Source organism: Salvelinus alpinus, chromosome 14 (genome assembly GCF_045679555.1).
Source record: "Salvelinus alpinus chromosome 14, SLU_Salpinus.1, whole genome shotgun sequence".
Taxonomy (NCBI): domain Eukaryota; kingdom Metazoa; phylum Chordata; class Actinopteri; order Salmoniformes; family Salmonidae; genus Salvelinus; species Salvelinus alpinus.
In genome coordinates, this window is record NC_092099.1 from 4,573,925 (window position 1) to 4,593,381 (window position 19,457).

General features: G+C 44.6%; 1 protein-coding gene and 2 pseudogenes across 7 annotated transcripts in view; 2 read left to right on the top strand and 1 right to left on the bottom strand.

Annotated features, from left to right (window-relative positions):
• Positions 1-19,457, top strand: part of nalcn (sodium leak channel, non-selective) — a 294,913-nt gene that overhangs the window by 113,716 nt on the left and 161,740 nt on the right. For all 7 annotated transcript variants that reach the window (XM_071341958.1, XM_071341956.1, XM_071341957.1 and 4 more), the window contains one exon: positions 12,991-13,122. In XM_071341958.1, the coding sequence (XP_071198059.1) occupies positions 12,991-13,122 (132 nt within the window). The remainder of the gene's footprint in view (positions 1-12,990; positions 13,123-19,457) is intronic.
• LOC139539192 (vimentin-like) lies at positions 3,884-5,082 on the top strand (annotated as a pseudogene).
• On the bottom strand, positions 15,237-16,381 carry LOC139539193 (vimentin-like; annotated as a pseudogene).

Consider the following 19,457-nt stretch of genomic DNA (forward strand, 5'->3'; position numbering starts at 1 on the left):
GGCAGGGTCGTACTCTGCGAATGTTGTAGAGCATGAACCTACAGGAACGGGTCACCGCCTTGATGTTAGTTGAGAACGACAGCGTGTTGTCCAGGATCACGCCAAGGTTCTTAGCATTCTGGGAGGAGGACACAATGGAGTTGTCAACCGTGATGGCGAGATCATGGAACGGGCAGTCCTTCCCCGGGAGGAAGAGCAGCTCCGTCTTGCCGAGGTTCAGCTTGAGGTGGTGATCCGTCATCCACACTGATATGTCTGCCAGACATGCAGAGATGCGATTCTCCACCTGGTTATCAGAAGGGGGAAAGGAGAAGATTAATTGTGTGTCGTCTGCATAGCAATGAAAGGAGAGACCATGTGAGGATATGACAGAGCCAAGTGACTTGGTGTATAGCGAGAATAGGAGAGGGCCTAGAACAGAGCCCTGGGGGACACCAGTGGTGAGAGCACGTGGTGCGGAGACAGATTCTCGCCACGCCACCTGGTAGGAGCGACCTGTCAGGTAGGACGCAATCCAAGCGTGGGCCGCGCCGGAGATGCCCAACTCGGAGAGGGTGGAGAGGAGGATCTGATGGTTCACTGTATCAAAGGCAGCCGATAGGTCTAGAAGGATGAGAGCAGAGGAGAGAGAGTTAGCTTTAGCAGTGCGGAGCGCCTCCGTGACACAGAGAAGAGCAGTCTCAGTTGAATGACTAGTCTTGAAACCTGACTGATTTGGATCAAGAAGGTCATTCTGAGAGAGATAGCAGGAGAGCTGGCCAAGGACGGCACGTTCAAGAGTTTTGGAGAGAAAAGAAAGAAGGGATACTGGTCTGTAGTTGTTGACATCGGAGGGATCGAGTGTAGGTTTTTTCAGCAGGGGTGCAACTCTCGCTCTCTTGAAGGCGGAAGGGACGTAGCCAGCGGTCAAGGATGAGTTGATGAGCGAGGTGAGGTAAGGGAGAAGGTCTCCGGAAATGGCCTGGAGAAGAGAGGAGGGGATAGGGTCAAGCGGGTAGGTTGTTGGGCGGCCGGCCGTCACAAGACGCGAGTTTTCATCTGGAGAGAGAGGGGAGAAAGAGGTCAAAGCACAGGGTAGGGCAGTGTGAGCAGAACCAGCGGTGTCGTTTGACTTAGCAAACGAGGATCGGATGTCGTCGACCTTCTTTTCAAAATGGTTGACGAAGTCATCCGCAGAGAGGGAGGAGGAGGGGGGAGGGGGAGGAGGATTCAGGAGGGAGGAGAAGGTGGCAAAGAGCTTCCTAGGGTTAGAGGCAGATGCTTGGAATTTAGAGTGGTAGAAAGTGGCTTTAGCAGCAGAGACAGAAGAGGAGAATGTAGAGAGGAGGGAGTGAAAGGATGCCAGGTCCGCAGGGAGGCGAGTTTTCCTACATTTCCGCTTGGCTGCCCGGAGTCCTGTTCTGTGAGCTCGCAATGAGTCGTCGAGCCACGGAGCAGGAGGGGAGGACCGAGCCGGCCTGGAGGATAGGGGACATAGAGAGTTAAAGGATGCAGAAAGGGAGGAGAGGAGGGTTGAGGAGGCAGAATCAGGAGATAGGTTGGAGAAGGTTTGAGCAGAGGGAAGAGATGATAGGATGGAAGAGGAGAGAGTAGCGGGGGAGAGAGAGCGAAGGTTGGGACGGCGCGATACCATCCGAGTAGGGGCAGTGTGGGAAGTGTTGGATGAGAGCGAGAGGGAAAAGGATACAAGGTAGTGATCGGAGACTTGGAGGGGAGTTGCAATGAGATTAGTGGAAGAACAGCATCTAGTAAAGATGAGGTCAAGCGTATTGCCTGCCTTGTGAGTAGGGGGGGAAGGTGAGAGGGTGAGGTCAAAAGAGGAGAGGAGTGGAAAGAAGGAGGCAGAGAGGAATGAGTCAAAGGTAGACGTGGGGAGGTTAAAGTCACCCAGAACTGTGAGAGGTGAGCCATCCTCAGGAAAGGAACTTATCAAGGTGTCAAGCTCATTGATGAACTCTCCAAGGGAACCTGAGGGGCGATAAATGATAAGGATGTTAAGCTTGAAAGGGCTGGTAACTGTGACAGCATGGAATTCAAAGGAGGCGATAGACAGATGGGTCAGGGGAGAAAGAGAGAATGTCAACTTGGGAGAGATGAGGATCCCAGTGCCACCACCCCGCTGACCAGAAGCTCTCGGGGTGTGCGAGAACACGTGGGCAGACGAGGAGAGAGCAGTAGGAGTAGCAGTGTTATCTGTGGTAATCCATGTTTCCGTCAGTGCCAAGAAGTCGAGGGACTGGAGGGAAGCATAGGCTGAGATGAACTCTGCCTTGTTGGCCGCAGATCGGCAGTTCCATAGGGTGCCGGAGACCTGGAACTCCACGTGGGTCGTGCGCGCTGGGACCACCAGGTTAGTGTGGCGGCGGCCACGCGGTGTGAAGCGTTTGTATGGTCTGTGCAGAGAGGAGAGAAGAGGGATAGACAGACACATAGTTGACAGGCTACAGAAGAGGCTACGCTAATGCAAAGGAGATTGGAATGACAAGTGGACTACACGTCTCGAATGTTCAGAAAGTTAAGCTTACGTTGCAAAAAATCTTATTGACTAAAATGATACAGTGCTGCTGGCTGGTGGAGTAGGCTAGCTAGCAGTGGCTGCGTTGTTGACTTAGTTTGAAATTGTAGCTGGCTAGGTAGCCTCGGTAACTGGCTAGGTAACCTTGACAATTACTCTAAACTACACAATTATCTTGGATACAAAGACAGCAAAGACAACTATGTAGCTAGCTAACACTACACTAATCAAGTCGTTCCGTTGTAATGTAATAGTTTCTACAGTGCTGCAATTCGGTAGACGGTAGACGTTGGCTAGCTGCTGGCTTGCTAGCAGTGTTGCCTACGTTAGGACGAAAATAGCTGGCTAGCTAACCTCGGTAATTACGATAATTACTCTAAACTACACAATTACCTTGGATACAAAGACAGCAACGACAACTATGTAGCTAGCTAACACTACACTAATCAAGTCGTTCCGTTGTAATGTAGAAACTAATGTAATAGTTTCTACAGTGCTGCTATTCGGTAGACGGTAGACGTTGGCTAGCTGCTAGCTGCTGGCTAGCTAGCAGTGTTGACTAGGACGAAAATAGCTGACTAGCTAACCTCGGTAATTACGATAATTACTCTAAACTACACAATTATCTTTGATACAAAGACGGCTATGTAGCTAGCTAAGATCAGACAAGTCAAACCGTTGTACTGTACTGTAATGAAATGTAATACTACCTGCGGAGCGAAATGCGAAATGCGATCACTCGCTCCAACAGTGCTGCTATTCGGTAGACGTTGGCTAGCTGCTAGCTGCTGGCTAGCTAGCAGTGTTGACTAGGACGAAAATAGCTGACTAGCTAACCTCGGTAATTACGATAATTACTCTAAACTACACAATTATCTTTGATACAAAGACGGCTATGTAGCTAGCTAAGATCAGACAAGTCAAACCGTTGTACTGTAATGAAATGTAATACTACCTGCGGAGCGAAATGCGAAATGCGACCACTCGCTCCAACGACTGTAGTAATTGCATGCTTGGAATATGGGACCAAAAACTAAACTTTTGACTGCTTTATTTAGAACAATCTTTATGTAATTGTCAACCTTACCTTTTTTGAGAGAAAAAATATTTCTCTGAGAAATTGTATTAGTTTAACATAGTATAATTTCCCAATTTTTTTTGCTATACAATACAGCTTTGTATTTGAATTATATATTTTATAAAGTCATTATTGGGCATCTTTAACAAGGGTGTCAATCATTTCAGACCCCACTCTACCCCCCTGGCGATTTGAGAGCGCAAGGTTGACCAGCAAAGGGAAACAAGCCTTCCTCGGTGGTGGAACTATTCTCAACACACAAGCAAACAGATTCTACGTTTGAACCAGATCCTACAGCAACCAAACCTACAGATCCTACAACAATTGTCCTCCACACTGCAAACATGAGAGATAATGGTTCCTGCTCCAAGACCCTGGCCCTGAGTGGATCTTCTTCCAGCATGACCCAGCAGCAACTAAACCCATCTCCATCCCACTGCCTAAGCACAGTCAGCCGTGGATGCTCCGGCTACCAGGGTGGCTCTGCAACAGCAGTAGAGGTGGTAACTGAATTCCACAATTAGCATGCTGACGAGATGCAGGAGCTGAACGTACACTTTGTGGGCTACAGGTTCATGTTCAGACATTGGAGCAGAGGAATGGCCAACTGCAGGCGGAACTGGATGATCTGAAGTGCATCTACCAGGGGGACACCAGCGGCATTGGGGAAGAGTACAAGCTCAAACTCAAGGAAATACGGGATCTGATTGAGGCTCTGACCCAGGAGAAGGGGGCGGTGGACATCGAGAGGAGCTACATTGAGAAGGAGGTGGTGTGGAGGATGAAACTGGAGGAGGAGCTGTCTCTGCGGGATGAGGCAGAGATGATCCTGAGGGAGTTCCGGAAGAACGTGGACGACGCCACGCTGCAGAGGGCCGACCTGGAGAGGCACGTAGAGAAGCTGGTGGCCGAGATCCAGTTCCTCAAGAAGCTCCATGATAAGGAGGTGGCTGACCTCCTCAAGTAGATCGTGGACTCCAAGGTGACTGCCAAGCTGGAATCAGACAAGCCCTGGCTGCCTACCTGTGCCAAACATGAATGGAGATCAAAGCTGCCATGGCCAGCAACGTCCAGGAGGAGGAGAAGTGGTACATGGGCAACTTTGAGAAGCTCAAGGATGTATTTGGCAAGAAGGAGGACCAGATGAAGAACATGAAGGAGGAGATCACCACCTTCCACAACCAGGTGACAAAATTTCCAGAACCGGATCAACGGGTTGAAGGCCCAGAACGCTGTCATTGAGAGGCAGTTGGAGAACATGGAGAATGCCCATCTGGGCAACATTGGCGCGCTAGAGGACATCATTGCCCACCTGGAAAACCAGCTGTGCAAGACCAAGCTAGAGATGAGCAATTTCCTGAAGAACTACCAGGAGATGCTTCACATCAAGCTGAAGCTGGACACAGAGATCACTTACAGGGAGCTGCTGGATTGAGAAGAGACCAGGCTGGGCATCTTGGGAGGGGATGTTAAGCAACACACCACCTGAGTCGAGCCCCATATGTCCGCTTTCTTGACCATGCCTGCCAACCTCTTACCAAGTAACACAACTGAGGACGTTTACATGAATGTATACTAACTAGCCAGAGAAGTTTGACATTTGCAAAAGAAACACTGGTTTACACATATTTTATATATACAGTGGGGCAAAAAAGTATTTAGTCAGCCACCAATTGTGCAAGTTCTCCCACTTAAAAAGATGAGAGAGGCCTGTAATTTTCATCATAGGTACACTTCAACTATGACAGACAAAATGAGACAAATCACATTGTAGGATTTTTAATGAATTTATTTGCAAATTATGGTGGAAAATAAGTATTTGGTCAATAACAAAAGTTTATCTCAATACTTTGTTATATACCCTTTGTTGGCAATGACAGAGGTCAAACGTTTTCTGTAAGTCTTCACAAGGTTTTCACACACTGTTGCTGGTATTTATATATTCCACAAGCTTCCCACAATAAGTTGTGTGAATTTTGGCCCATTCCTCCTGACAAAGCTGGTGTAACTGAGTCAGGTTTGTAGGCCTCCTTGCTCACACACTTTTTCAGAAGACCCATTTGCGACCAAGATTTAACTTCCTGACTTATGTCTTGAGATGTTGCTTCACTATTTCCACATAATTTTCCTGCCTCAAGATGCCATCTATTTTGTGAAGTGCACCAGTCCCTCCTGCAGCAAAGCACCCCCACAACATGATGCTGCCACCCTGGTGCTTCACGGTTGGGATGTGTTCTTCGGCTTGCAAGCCTCCCCTATTTTCCTCCAAACATAAGATGGTCATTATGGCCAAACAGTTCAATTTTTGTTTCATCAGACCAGAGGACATTTCTCCAAAAAGCACAATCTTTGTCCCCATGTGCAGTTGCAAACCATAGTCTGGCTTTTTTATGGCAGTTTTGGAGCAGTGGCTTCTTCCTTGCTGAGCGGTCTTTCAGGTTATGTCGATATTGGACTCGTTTTACTGTGGATATAGATACTTTGTACCTGCTTCATCCAGCATCTTCACAATGTCCTTTGTTGTTGTTCTGGTATTGATTTGCACTTTTCTCACCAAAGTACGTGCATCTCTAAGAGACAGAACACGTCTCCTTCCTGAGCGGTAAGACGGCTGCGTGGTCCCATGGTGTTTATACTTGTCCATCTGTGTTTTTTTATGCTTAAAGAGAATACGCAATTGAGAGTGATAGAAATTAGTTGCTGCGAGGTATCTACCTAAAAATACATGATCACAGTATTCTGCAGTCATAAAAGTCTGTATGATTCCCAATCAGAGACAACGATAGACAGCTGCCTCTGATTGGGAACCACACTCGGCCAAACACAAAGAATTACAAAACATAGAATGCCCACCCCACATCACACCCTGACCTAACCAACTAGAGAAATAAAACGGCTCTCTAAGGTCAGGGCGTGACAAGCTCTATAGAGATGAGATGATGACTTGGAATTAAATAAAGTCTCCAAATACACAACAACTGAAATATGTTATTAAAGTAATGTTAATAAATGATTGTTAATAAGTGATAAGCAGAAATGGGCAGTCACTACCATCATGGGACTTATATTAATTGTTTTATTCAGTGTTGTTACAGCATTCAACCCACATAGTGATTTAATGGAAAAAATATATATATTTGAAATAAAAAAAGTGATTATTTTTTAAGAATCGAACCGAAACTAAACCGACCTCAAAAAGCACTAATCGCTCAGCACTAGTTACAATTCACATTATCAAGGAGATGATGTGGACCGGTCCCTGAGATGGTTAGCTGACACTGATTCAGTGAGTTCTACCGGGGAACAACTATAGCTTGCCAGTCCCTGGTACAAAAGGTTGAGAAACACTGACACAGCACTCCCAATACCCAAAGTGATGCGATTCCTTCCAGCACGGAGCAGTAATAGTGACTCTTCCCCAGCTGTCTCCCAGACCTCTCCTTCCTATCTTTCCATTTACAGTGCCTTTGGAAAGTGTTCATACCTCCTGATTTATTCTACATTTGGTTGTGTTACAGCCTGAATTCAAAATGGATTAAATAGATTGTTTGTCACCCATCTACACACAATATCCCATAATGACAGAGTGAAAACATGCTTTGAGACATTTTCTGTAATTTATTGAAAATGGAACAGAAATATTGAATTTGAATAAGTATTCAAACCCTTGAGTCAATACATGTTAGAATCACCTATGGCAGCGATTACAGCTGTGAGTTTTTCTGGGTAAGTCTCTAAGACCTTTTCACACCTGGAGTGTACAATATTTGCCCATTATTCTTTTCAGAATTCTTCATACTCTGTCAAATGAGTTGTTGATCATTGCTAGACAACCATTTTCAAGTCATCCCATAGATGTTCAAGCAGATTTAGGTGAAAGCTGCAACTCGGCCACTCAGGAACATTCATTTTCTTCTTGGTAAGCAACTCCAGTGTATATTTGCCCTTGTGTTTTAGGTTATTGTCCTGCTGAAATGTGAATTAATCTCCCAGTGTCTTGTGGAAAGCAGACTGAACCAGGTTTTGCTCTAGGATTTTGCCTGTGCTTAGCTCCATTCCGTTTATTTGTATCCTGAAAAACGCTTAGCTCCATTCCGTTTATTTGTATCCTGAAAAACTCCCTAGTCCTAAATGATTACAAGTCCCCCCCCCCCCCCCCCCCTTCTCCATCACCCAAATCCAGACAGCTGATGTTCAGAAAGAGTTGCAAAATCTGGATCCCTACAAATCAGCTGGGCTAGACAATCTGAACCCTCTCTTCCTAAACTTATCCGCCGCCATTGTTGCAACCCCTATTACTAGTCTGTTCAACCTCTCTTTTGTATCGTCTGAGATTCGTAAAGATTGGAAAGTGGCCACGGTCATCCCCCTCTTCAAAGGGGGAGACACACTAGACCCAAACTGTTACAGACCTATATTCATCCTGCCCTGCTTTTCTAATGTCTTCAGAAGCCAAGTGAACAAACAGATCACCGACCATTTCGAATCCCACCATAGCTTCTCCACTATGCAATCTGGTTTCCGAGCTGGTCACGGGGGCACCTCAGCCACGCTCAAGGTCCTAAACGATATCATAACCGCCATCAATAAAAGACAGTACTGTGCAGCCGTCTTCATCAACCTGGCCAAGGCTTTCGACTCTGTCAATCACTGTATTCTTATCGGCAGACTCAACAGTCTTGGTTTCTCTAATGACTGCCTTGCCTGGTTCACTAACTACTTTTCAGATAGAGTTCAGTGTGTCAAATTGGAGGGCCTGTTGTCCGGACCACTGGCAGTCTCTATGCGGGTGCCACAGGGTTCAATTCTCGGGCCGACTCTTTTCTCTGTATATATCAATGTTGTCGCTCTTGATGCTGGTGATTCTTTGATCCACCTCTACGCAGACGACACCATTCTGTATACATCTGGCCCTTCTTTGGACACTATGTTAGCAAACCTCCAAACGATGTTCAACGCCATACAACACCCCCTCCGTGGCCTCCAACTGCTCTGAAATGCTAGTTAAACTAAATGCATGCTCTTCAACCGATCGCTGCCCGCACCCGCCCCCCCGACTAGCATCACTACTCTGGACGGTTCTGACTTAGAATATGTGGCTAACTATAACTACCTAGGTGTCTGGCTAGACTGTAAACTCTCCTTCCAGACTCACATTAAGCATCTCCAATCCAAAGAATCTAGAATCGGCTTCCTATTTCACAACAAAGCCTCCTTCACTCATGCTGCCAAACATACCCTCATAAAACTGACTATCATACCGATCCTTGACTTTGGCGACGTCATTTACAAAATAGCCTCCAACACTCTACTCAACAGATTGGATGCAGTCTATCACAGTGCCATCCGTTTTGTCACCAAAGCCCCATATACTACTCACCACTGCGACCTGTATGCTCTCGTTGGCTGGTCCTCGCTACATGTTCGTTGCCAAACCCACTGGCTCCAGGTCATCTATAAGTCTTTGCTTGGTAAAGCTCCACCTTATCTCAGCTCACTGGTCACCATAGCAACTCCCACCCGTAGCACGCGCTCCAGCAGGTATATTTCACTGGTCATCCCCAAAGCCAACACCTCTTTGGCCGCCTTTCCTTCCAGTTCTCTGCTGCCAGTGACTGGAACGAATTGCAAAAATCACTGAAGTTGGAGACTTATAATTGTATGTGTGAGGTACATAGATGAGGTAGTCACTCAACAATTATGTTAAACACTTTATTGAGTCCATGCAACTTATTATGTGGTTGTTATGCATATTTTAACTGCTGAATGTATATAAGACTTGCCATAACAAAGGGGTTGAATACTTATGGACTCAAAAGACATTTCAGCTTTTCATTTTTTATTAATTTGTTAACATTTCAAAAGACATAATTCCACTTTGACATTATGGGGTATTGTGTATAGGCCAGTGACAAACTGGCCTATACACAGCATTTTAATCAATTTTAAATTCAGGCTTAAACACAACAGACTGTTGGAAAAGTCAAGGGGTGTGAATACTGAAGGGACTGTGTATGTCTCTCACTTTCTTTTAATCTCTCCATCTATCCATCTTCTACAGACAGTCTTCCATACTTGGTCTTATTCCTCCCACTCACAAGCTGTACAATCTGATACTCCCCTCTGACTGTAGGGAATTCAATTCAGCCTGCAGGGTGGTTAAACTGGGCCCACAGACAAATAATATTGTTTCTGTGTTAGAAAAGAACACAAATGTCTTGCATGAATAATATAATATGAAATCAAAACCCCTTGTTTGGTTAGGGCATAGCTTGTACTCGCTACATTTGTTGTAATGATACAGGGACAGATTTTTGTGTGTGCCAATTTTGGTTTTGATTGAATTTGGCCATGCTGCTTGTACTAGACGTTCAATACTGTAGCTGCTCCTGGAAGAAATAAAACAGTGACTTACCTCTCCATTTGGTTTATTATGTCTGAATAGATAGTGATTTTGCTGTCTCTCTCTTGCTTCCTCTTTCCCTCTCCATCTCTCTCTCTCTTCCTCTCCCTCTCTCTCTGTATCTAATGAAATAGTCCTGATTGCTTTTCATCCCCTGAAGTTTAGCTGCCAGCCATGTTTGCCTGTTGCCATTTCCAATAAGAACCACTGTCCTGCAGGCTCAAGCTCATCTCTCTTCCTCCCTCTCTCTCTCTGCTTCTCTCTCCTCCCTCTTTCATGTCTCTGCCTCTCTCTCTCCTCTCTCTTTTATGTCTCTGAATATCCCCCTTCTCTCCATGTCTACATATCTCTTTTTCTCTCACCCCCATTTCTCTCTTAATTTCTCTCATTCTCCATCTTGCTATAACTGAGACGAGGGGATATTTAAATCTCCACCAGCCAGGCACATCATTTGTCTTGTTTAATGGTTTGCCCATGAATCATTACCTCAGAATGATGGGAGGTCGTATTTAGCTTTTACAATTAGAATAAATGTATAATTTGGGTTGATCAAATTATTTTGATTGTATTGGCAATTGTGAAAATCAATGATATGTTTTTGCATCCATTTATACCATCATACTCTAGCTTAAGGTCTTCCATAAGTAAATGTGTTACTGTGGCATAAAGAAGCAAATTATGTTATTTTGTCTCGACAACATTTTTTTTTTTTAACTCATAGAGTAGAAGTCTTACTGAAGGTAATTTATTTTATTTGTATCAACTAAGGAGGTAATGGCTGATTTGACTTTCACTCTGTGAGATTTTCACCATCTGAGAAAATGTCGCTGGAATGTATAGAGGACGTTTTACGGGCTCCTGACCAATTCTGCTATTTTATGTGTTTTTTTTGTTGCTGATCTTAAAACATTTTTGTACATAATGTTTCCGGAATAGTTTCCTATGAATAAAAAGAGCTTCTGGACATCAGACACTCCGAAGAGAAAGAGACGGCGCTTAATAGGCCGACGTGCAGGTACCCTGATGAAACTAAAACGCAGAGTAAATACTCTTCTCCGATGCCGCTGGGGCCCCTCTTGTGGCGGCCCTTCAGGACATCCAGTTCCGCTCCAGCCTCTGAACGTTTCCGATGTAGCCTTCTCTTCCTTCTTATTGGCATGCTGTTTGTGGAGTTCAGTTCCCACCTCCACTGCTGTTGCAGAGCCTCTCTTGTAGCATGAGCGTCCACGGCTGACTGTGGCGCCTCGGCAGCGGGATGGAGATGAGCTCAGCTACTGCCAGTCCTGCTGGACGAAGATCCGCTGCTAGGCTCTTTTAGTAGGACCCATTACCTCTCATGTTTGCAGTGTCAAGGAAGTTTTTTGTAGGATCTGGTCCAAACCTAGGATATGATGTGCTTGTGTTGTTGAGAATAGTTCCACCACCAAGGGATGCTTGCTGTGTTTCCCTTTGCTGGCCAACCTTGCTAGTGATGCTCTCTCACATCGCCAGGGGGTATATAAAAAATAATTTGGCAGACAGGAAACTCACTTACTTTTGGCATGTTTTAAATCTGGATTGTGACACTAGGACAAAGTCCTTAATTACCTAGCATTACATTGTTAGCAGGCAAGGTGGGTCAGGGTTGCTCAGCCCTCACGCCTCCATGTGAAATGGTAATCTGAACATGAATTACCTAGCATTACATGGGTGACATGTCTGGTGAGTATGCAAGCCATGGAATAAATGGGACATTTTCATCTTCCAGGAATTGTGTACAGATCCTTGCTTCATGGGGCTGTGTACTATCATGCTGAAACATGATGTAATGGCGTCAAATTAATGGCACGACAATGGACCTCAGGATCTCGTCACGTGTCTGTGCATTCAAATTGCCATCAATACAATATAATTGTGTCAGTTGCCTGTAGCTTATGTCTGACCATACCATAACCCCATTACCATGGGGCACTCTGTTCACAACGTTGACTTCAGCAAACCTGTCGCCCACACGACGCCATACATACGACGTCTGACATCTTTCTGGTACAGTTGAAACCGGGATTAATCTGTGAAGAGCACACTTCTCCAGCATGCCATTGGCCATTGAAGATGAGCATTTGCCCACTGAAGTTGGTTACGAGACGACGAGCGCCCAGATGAGCTTCCATGAGACGGTTTCTGACAGTTTGTGCAGAAATTATTTGTTTGTGGAAACCCACAGTTTCATCAGCTGTCCGGGTGGCTGGTCTCAGACAATCCCACAGGTGAAGAAGCCAAATGTGGAGGTCCTGGGCTGGCGTGGTTACATGTGGTCTGCGGTTGTGAGAGCGGTTGGACATACTGCCACATTCTCTAAAACAACATTTGTCTAATGGTAGAGAAATGAACATTCAAATATCTGGCAACAGCTCTGGTGGACATTCCTGCAGTCAGCATGCCAATTGCACTCTTCCTCAAAACTTGTGACAATGTGTTGTGTGACACAACTGCACATTTTAGAGTGGCCTTTTATTGTCCCCAGCACAAGGTGCACCTGTGTAATGATCATGCCGTTTAATCAGCTTATTGATATGCCACACATGTTAGGTGGATGGATTATCTTGGCAAAGGATAAATGCTCACCAACTGCGATGTAAACACATTTGTGCACACAATTTTAGAGAAATAAGCTTTTTGTAGCTATGGAACATTTCTGTGATCTTTTGTATTAGCTCATGAAACATGGGACCAACACTTTACATGTTGCATGTATATTTATGTTCAGTGTATATTGTAGCACGACTCATACTGTTTGTCCAGACAAAAGTGTTTTAGAGCAAAACTGAAAAGACATAAATGTAAGGCTCCGGTCAAAAGAAGTGTACTATATGAGGGATGTGGTGTCATTTAGGTCAGCCCGAGAAACCTCTCATATGTGGCCGTGGGTATCTGGATGGGTGTGTGTGTTATAGAATAGACGTCAATATGTCCTTATTCTACATGCATTCTAAATAAATGTCTCTGTTTCCACAGCAACTGATGCGCTCCTCCATCTTCCACATGTTTATTCTGACTATGGTTGCCGTAGACGTAATCGTTGCGGCTAGCAACTACTACAAGGGCGAGAACCACCAAAGGCACTATGACGAGTTCTACCTGGCTGAGGTAAGGGATCAGAACACACAAACATACTGTACAATACACACCATACTGTATGTTTTACTATCTTTGTTTGACTTGATTTTGATTCAAAATCCTATTTTCCCTAAGCCTAACATTGACCTCTTGACTCTTATGATCAGATATTTGTGATCAATGTAATGTTGAGTGGTCACAGCAGGGTACCATCATAAATATGTTATTGGAACAGTAGCAACAGCACGTCTACATATGATGCACAAACGCATCTAAATAGCATCGTTTTTTATTCATTTTATTTCATTTAACCTTTATTTAACTAGTTAAGAACAAATTCTTATTTACAATGACGGCCTACCAAAAGAAAAAAGGCCTGGGATAAAAAAGTAAATATATATACAGTGGGGCAAAAAAGTATTTAGTCAGCCACCAATTGTGCAAGTTCTCCCACTTAAAAAGATGAGAGAGGCCTGTAATTTTCATCATAGGTACACTTTAACTATGACAGACAAAATGAGAGAAAAAACTCCAGAAAATCACATTGTAGGATTTTTAATGAATTTATTTGCAAATTATGGTGGAAAATAAGTATTTGGTCAATAACAAACAAGCAAGATTTCTGGCTCTCACAGACCTGTAACTTCTTCTTTAAGAGGCTCCTCTGTCCTCCACTCGTTACCTGTATTAATGGCACCTGTTTGAACTTGTTATCAGTATAAAAGACACCTGTCCACAACCTCAAACAGTCACACTCCAAACTCCACTATGGCCAAGACCAAAGAGCTGTCAAAGGACACCAGAAACAAAATTGTAGACCTGCACCAGGCTGGGAAGACTGAATCTGCAATAGGTAAGCAGCTTGGTTTGAAGAAATCAACTGTGGGAGCAATTATTAGGAAATGGAAGACATACAAGACCACTGATAATCTCCCTCGATCTGGGGCTCCACGCAAGATCTCACCCCGTGGGGTCAAAATGATCACAAGAACGGTGAGCAAAAATCCCAGAACCACACGGGGGGACCTAGTGAATGACCTGCAGAGAGCTGGGACCAAAGTAACAAAGCCTACCATCAGTAACACACTACGCCGCCAGGGACGCAAATCCTGCAGTGACAGACGTGTCCCCCTGCTTAAGCCAGTACATGTCCAGGCCCGTCTGAAGTTTGCTAGAGAGCATTTGGATGATCCAGAAGAAGATTGGGAGAATGTCATATGGTCAGATGAAACCAAAATAGAACTTTTTGGTAAAAACTCAACTCGTCGTGTTTGGAGGACAAAGAATGCTGAGTTGCATCCAAAGAACACCATACCTACTGTGAAGCATGGGGGTGGAAACATCATGCTTTGGGGCTGTTTTTCTGCAAAGGGACCAGGACGACTGATCCGTGTAAAGGAAAGAATGAATGGGGCCATGTATCATGAGATTTTGAGTGAAAACCTCCTTCCATCAGCAAGGGCATTGAAGATGAAACGTGGCTGGGTCTTTCAGCATGACAATGATCCCAAACACACCGCCCGGGCAACGAAGGAGTGGCTTCGTAAGAAGCATTTCAAGGTCCTGGAGTGGCCTAGCCAGTCTCCAGATCTCAACCCCATAGAAAATCTTTGGAGGGAGTTGAAAGTCCGCGTTGCCCAGCAACAGCCCCAAAACATCACTGCTCTAGAGGAGATCTGCATGGAGGAATGGGCCAAAATACCAGCAACAGTGTGTGAAAACCTTGTGAAGACTTACAGAAAACGTTTGACCTCTGTCATTGCCAACAAAGGGTATATAACAAAGTATTGAGATAAACTTTTGTTATTGACCAAATACTTATTTTCCACCATAATTTGCAAATAAATTCATTAAAAATCCTACAATGTGATTTGTCTCATTTTGTCTGTCATAGTTGAAGTGTACCTATGATGAAAATTACAGGCCTCTCTCATCTTTTTAAGTGGGAGAACTTGCACAATTGGTGGCTGACTAAATACTTTTTTGCCCCACTGTATATATAAAATATGTGTAAACCAGTGTTTCTTTTGCAAATGTCAAACTTCTCTGGCTAGTTAGTATACATTCATGTAAACGTCCTCAGTTGTGTTACTTGGTAAGAGGTTGGCAGGCATGGTCAAGAAAGCGGACATATGGGGCTCGACTCAGGTGGTGTGTTGCTTAACATCCCCTCCCAAGATGCCCAGCCTGGTCTCTTCTCAATCCAGCAGCTCCCTGTAAGTGATCTCTGTGTCCAGCTTCAGCTTGATGTGAAGCATCTCCTGGTAGTTCTTCAGGAAATTGCTCATCTCTAGCTTGGTCTTGCACAGCTGGTTTTCCAGGTGGGCAATGATGTCCTCTAGCGCGCCAATGTTGCCCAGATGGGCATTCTCCATGTTCTCCAACTGCCTCTCAATGACAGCGTTCTGGGCCTTCAACCCGTTGATCCGGTTCTGGAAATTTTGTCACCTGGTTGTGGAAGGTGGTGATCTCCTCCTTCATGTTCTTCATCTGGTCCTCCTTCTTGCCAAATACATCCTTGAGCTTCTCAAAGTTGCCCATGTACCACTTCTCCTCCTCCTGGACGTTGCTGGCCATGGCAGCTTTGATCTCCATTCATGTTTGGCACAGGTAGGCAGCCAGGGCTTGTCTGATTCCAGCTTGGCAGTCACCTTGGAGTCCACGATCTACTTGAGGAGGTCAGCCACCTCCTTATCATGGAGCTTCTTGAGGAACTGGATCTCGGCCACCAGCTTCTCTACGTGCCTCTCCAGGTCGGCCCTCTGCAGCGTGGCGTCGTCCACGTTCTTCCGGAACTCCCTCAGGATCATCTCTGCCTCATCCCGCAGAGACAGCTCCTCCTCCAGTTTCATCCTCCACACCACCTCCTTCTCAATGTAGCTCCTCTCGATGTCCACCGCCCCCTTCTCCTGGGTCAGAGCCTCAATCAGATCCCGTATTTCCTTGAGTTTGAGCTTGTACTCTTCCCCAATGCCGCTGGTGTCCCCCTGGTAGATGCACTTCAGATCATCCAGTTCCGCCTGCAGTTGGCCATTCCTCTGCTCCAATGTCTGAACATGAACCTGTAGCCCACAAAGTGTACGTTCAGCTCCTGCATCTCGTCAGCATGCTAATTGTGGAATTCAGTTACCACCTCTACTGCTGTTGCAGAGCCACCCTGGTAGCCGGAGCATCCACGGCTGACTGTGCTTAGGCAGTGGGATGGAGATGGGTTTAGTTGCTGCTGGGTCATGCTGGAAGAAGATCCACTCAGGGCCAGGGTCTTGGAGCAGGAACCATTATCTCTCATGTTTGCAGTGTGGAGGACAATTGTTGTAGGATCTGTAGGTTTGGTTGCTGTAGGATCTGGTTCAAACGTAGAATCTGTTTGCTTGTGTGTTGAGAATAGTTCCACCACCGAGGAAGGCTTGTTTCCCTTTGCTGGTCAACCTTGCGCTCTCAAATCGCCAGGGGGGTAGAGTGGGGTCTGAAATGATTGACACCCTTGTTAAAGATGCCCAATAATGACTTTATAAAATATATAATTCAAATACAAAGCTGTATTGTATAGCAAAAAAAATTGGGAAATTATACTATGTTAAACTAATACAATTTCTCAGAGAAATATTTTTTCTCTCAAAAAAGGTAAGGTTGACAATTACATAAAGATTGTTCTAAATAAAGCAGTCAAAAGTTTAGTTTTTGGTCCCATATTCCAAGCATGCAATTACTACAGTCGTTGGAGCGAGTGGTCGCATTTCGCATTTCGCTCCGCAGGTAGTATTACATTTCATTACAGTACAACGGTTTGACTTGTCTGATCTTAGCTAGCTACATAGCCGTCTTTGTATCAAAGATAATTGTGTAGTTTAGAGTAATTATCGTAATTACCGAGGTTAGCTAGTCAGCTATTTTCGTCCTAGTCAACACTGCTAGCTAGCCAGCAGCTAGCAGCTAGCCAACGTCTACCGAATAGCAGCACTGTTGGAGCGAGTGATCGCATTTCGCATTTCGCTCCGCAGGTAGTATTACATTTCATTACAGTACAGTACAACGGTTTGACTTGTCTGATCTTAGCTAGCTACATAGCCGTCTTTGTATCAAAGATAATTGTGTAGTTTAGAGTAATTATCGTAATTACCGAGGTTAGCTAGTCAGCTATTTTCGTCCTAGTCAACACTGCTAGCTAGCCAGCAGCTAGCAGCTAGCCAACGTCTACCGTCTACCGAATAGCAGCACTGTAGAAACTATTACATTAGTTTCTACATTACAACGGAACGACTTGATTAGTGTAGTGTTAGCTAGCTACATAGTTGTCGTTGCTGTCTTTGTATCCAAGGTAATTGTGTAGTTTAGAGTAATTATCGTAATTACCGAGGTTAGCTAGCCAGCTATTTTCGTCCTAACGTAGGCAACACTGCTAGCAAGCCAGCAGCTAGCCAACGTCTACCGTCTACCGAATTGCAGCACTGTAGAAACTATTACATTACAACGGAACGACTTGATTAGTGTAGTGTTAGCTAGCTACATAGTTGTCTTTGCTGTCTTTGTATCCAAGATAATTGTGTAGTTTAGAGTAATTGTCAAGGTTACCTAGCCAGTTACCGAGGCTACCTAGCCAGCTACAATTTCAAACTAAGTCAACAACGCAGCCACTGCGTTTTCTGGATTTTCTTTTCTCATTTTGTCTGTCATAGTTGAAGTGTACCTATGATGAAAATTACAGGCCTCTCTCATCTTTTTAAGTGGGAGAACTTGCACAATTGGTGGCTGACTAAATACTTTTTTGCCCCACTGTATATATATATACATATATACACTACCATTCAAAAGTTTGGGGTCACTTAGAGACGTCCTTGTTTTTGAAAGAAAAGCATATTTTTTGTCCATTAAAATAACATCAAATTGATCAGAAACACGGTGTAGACATTAATGTTGTAAATGACTATTGTAGCTGGAAACAGCTGATTTTTATGTAATATCTACATAGGCGTAGAGGCCCATTATCAGCAACCATCACTTCTGTGTTCCAATGGCACGTTGTGTTAGCTAATCCAAGTTTATAATTTTTAAAGGCTAATTGATCATTAGAAAACCCTTTTGCAATTATGTTAACACAGCTGAAAACTGTTGTCCTGATTAAAGAAGCAATAAAACTGGCCTTCTTTAGACTAGTTGAGTATCTGGAGCATAAGCATTTTGTGGGTTCGATTACAGGCTCAAAATGGCCAAAAACAAAGAACTTTCTTCTGAATCTCATCTGTCTATTCTTGTTCTGAGAAATGGAAGTTTTCCATGCGGGAAATGCGTTGTACGAGAAATGAAGGGCAATTTCGTACAACGCTGTGTACTACTCCCTTCACAGAACAGCGCAAACTGTCTCTAACCAGAATAGAAAGAGGAGTGGTAGTTCCCGGTGCACAACTAAGCAAGAGCACAAGTACATTAGAGTGTCTAGTTCAAGAAACAGACGCCTCACAAGTCCTCAACTGGCAGCTTCATTAAATAGTACCCGCAAAACACCAGTCTCAACGTCAACAGTGATGAGGCGACTCCGGGATGCTAGCCTTCTAGAGCAAGATGTTAGAGACAACAATACATCAAGCAAAGCAGCCACAACTGTTAGTAAGAGTGTCCATGATTGAGTTTTTGAATGAAGATATTGAGATAAACCTGTCCAGTTTGAGTGTTTGTTGCAGCTCGTTCCAGTCGCTAGCTGCAGCGAACTGAAAAGAGGAGCGACCTAGGGATGTGTGTGCTTTGGGGACCTTTAACAGAATGTGACTGGCAGAATGGGTGTTGTATGTAGAGGATGAGGGCTGCAGTAGATTTCTCAAATAAGGTGGAATGAGGCCTAAGCGGGTTTTATAAATAAGCATCAACCAGTGGGTCTTGCGACGGGTATACAGAGATGACCAATTACAGAAGAGTATAGAGTGCAGTGATGTGTCCTATAAGGAGTATTGCTTTGTTGTAGAGCATTTGACACAAAATCCGAGTAGGGGCCAGCTGAGTATAAGACTATCATCTGCATATAAATGGATGAGAGAAATTCCTACAGCCTGAGCTATGTTATAGATGTAAATTGAGAAGAGCGTGGGGCCTATGATTGAGCCTTGGGGTACTCCCTTGGTGACAGGAAGTGGCTGAGAAAGTAGATTTTCTAACTTTATACACTCTACTCTTTGAGACAGGTAGATAGCAAAACAGGCCAAAGACCCCTCAGAGATACCAATACTCCTTAGCCGGCCCACAGGAATGGAATTGTTTACCGTATCAAAAGCTTTGGCCAAGTACATAACAATAACAGAACAACATTGCTTAGAATCAAGGGCAATAATGACATCATTGAGGACCTTTAAGGTTTCAGTGAGGCATCATAACCT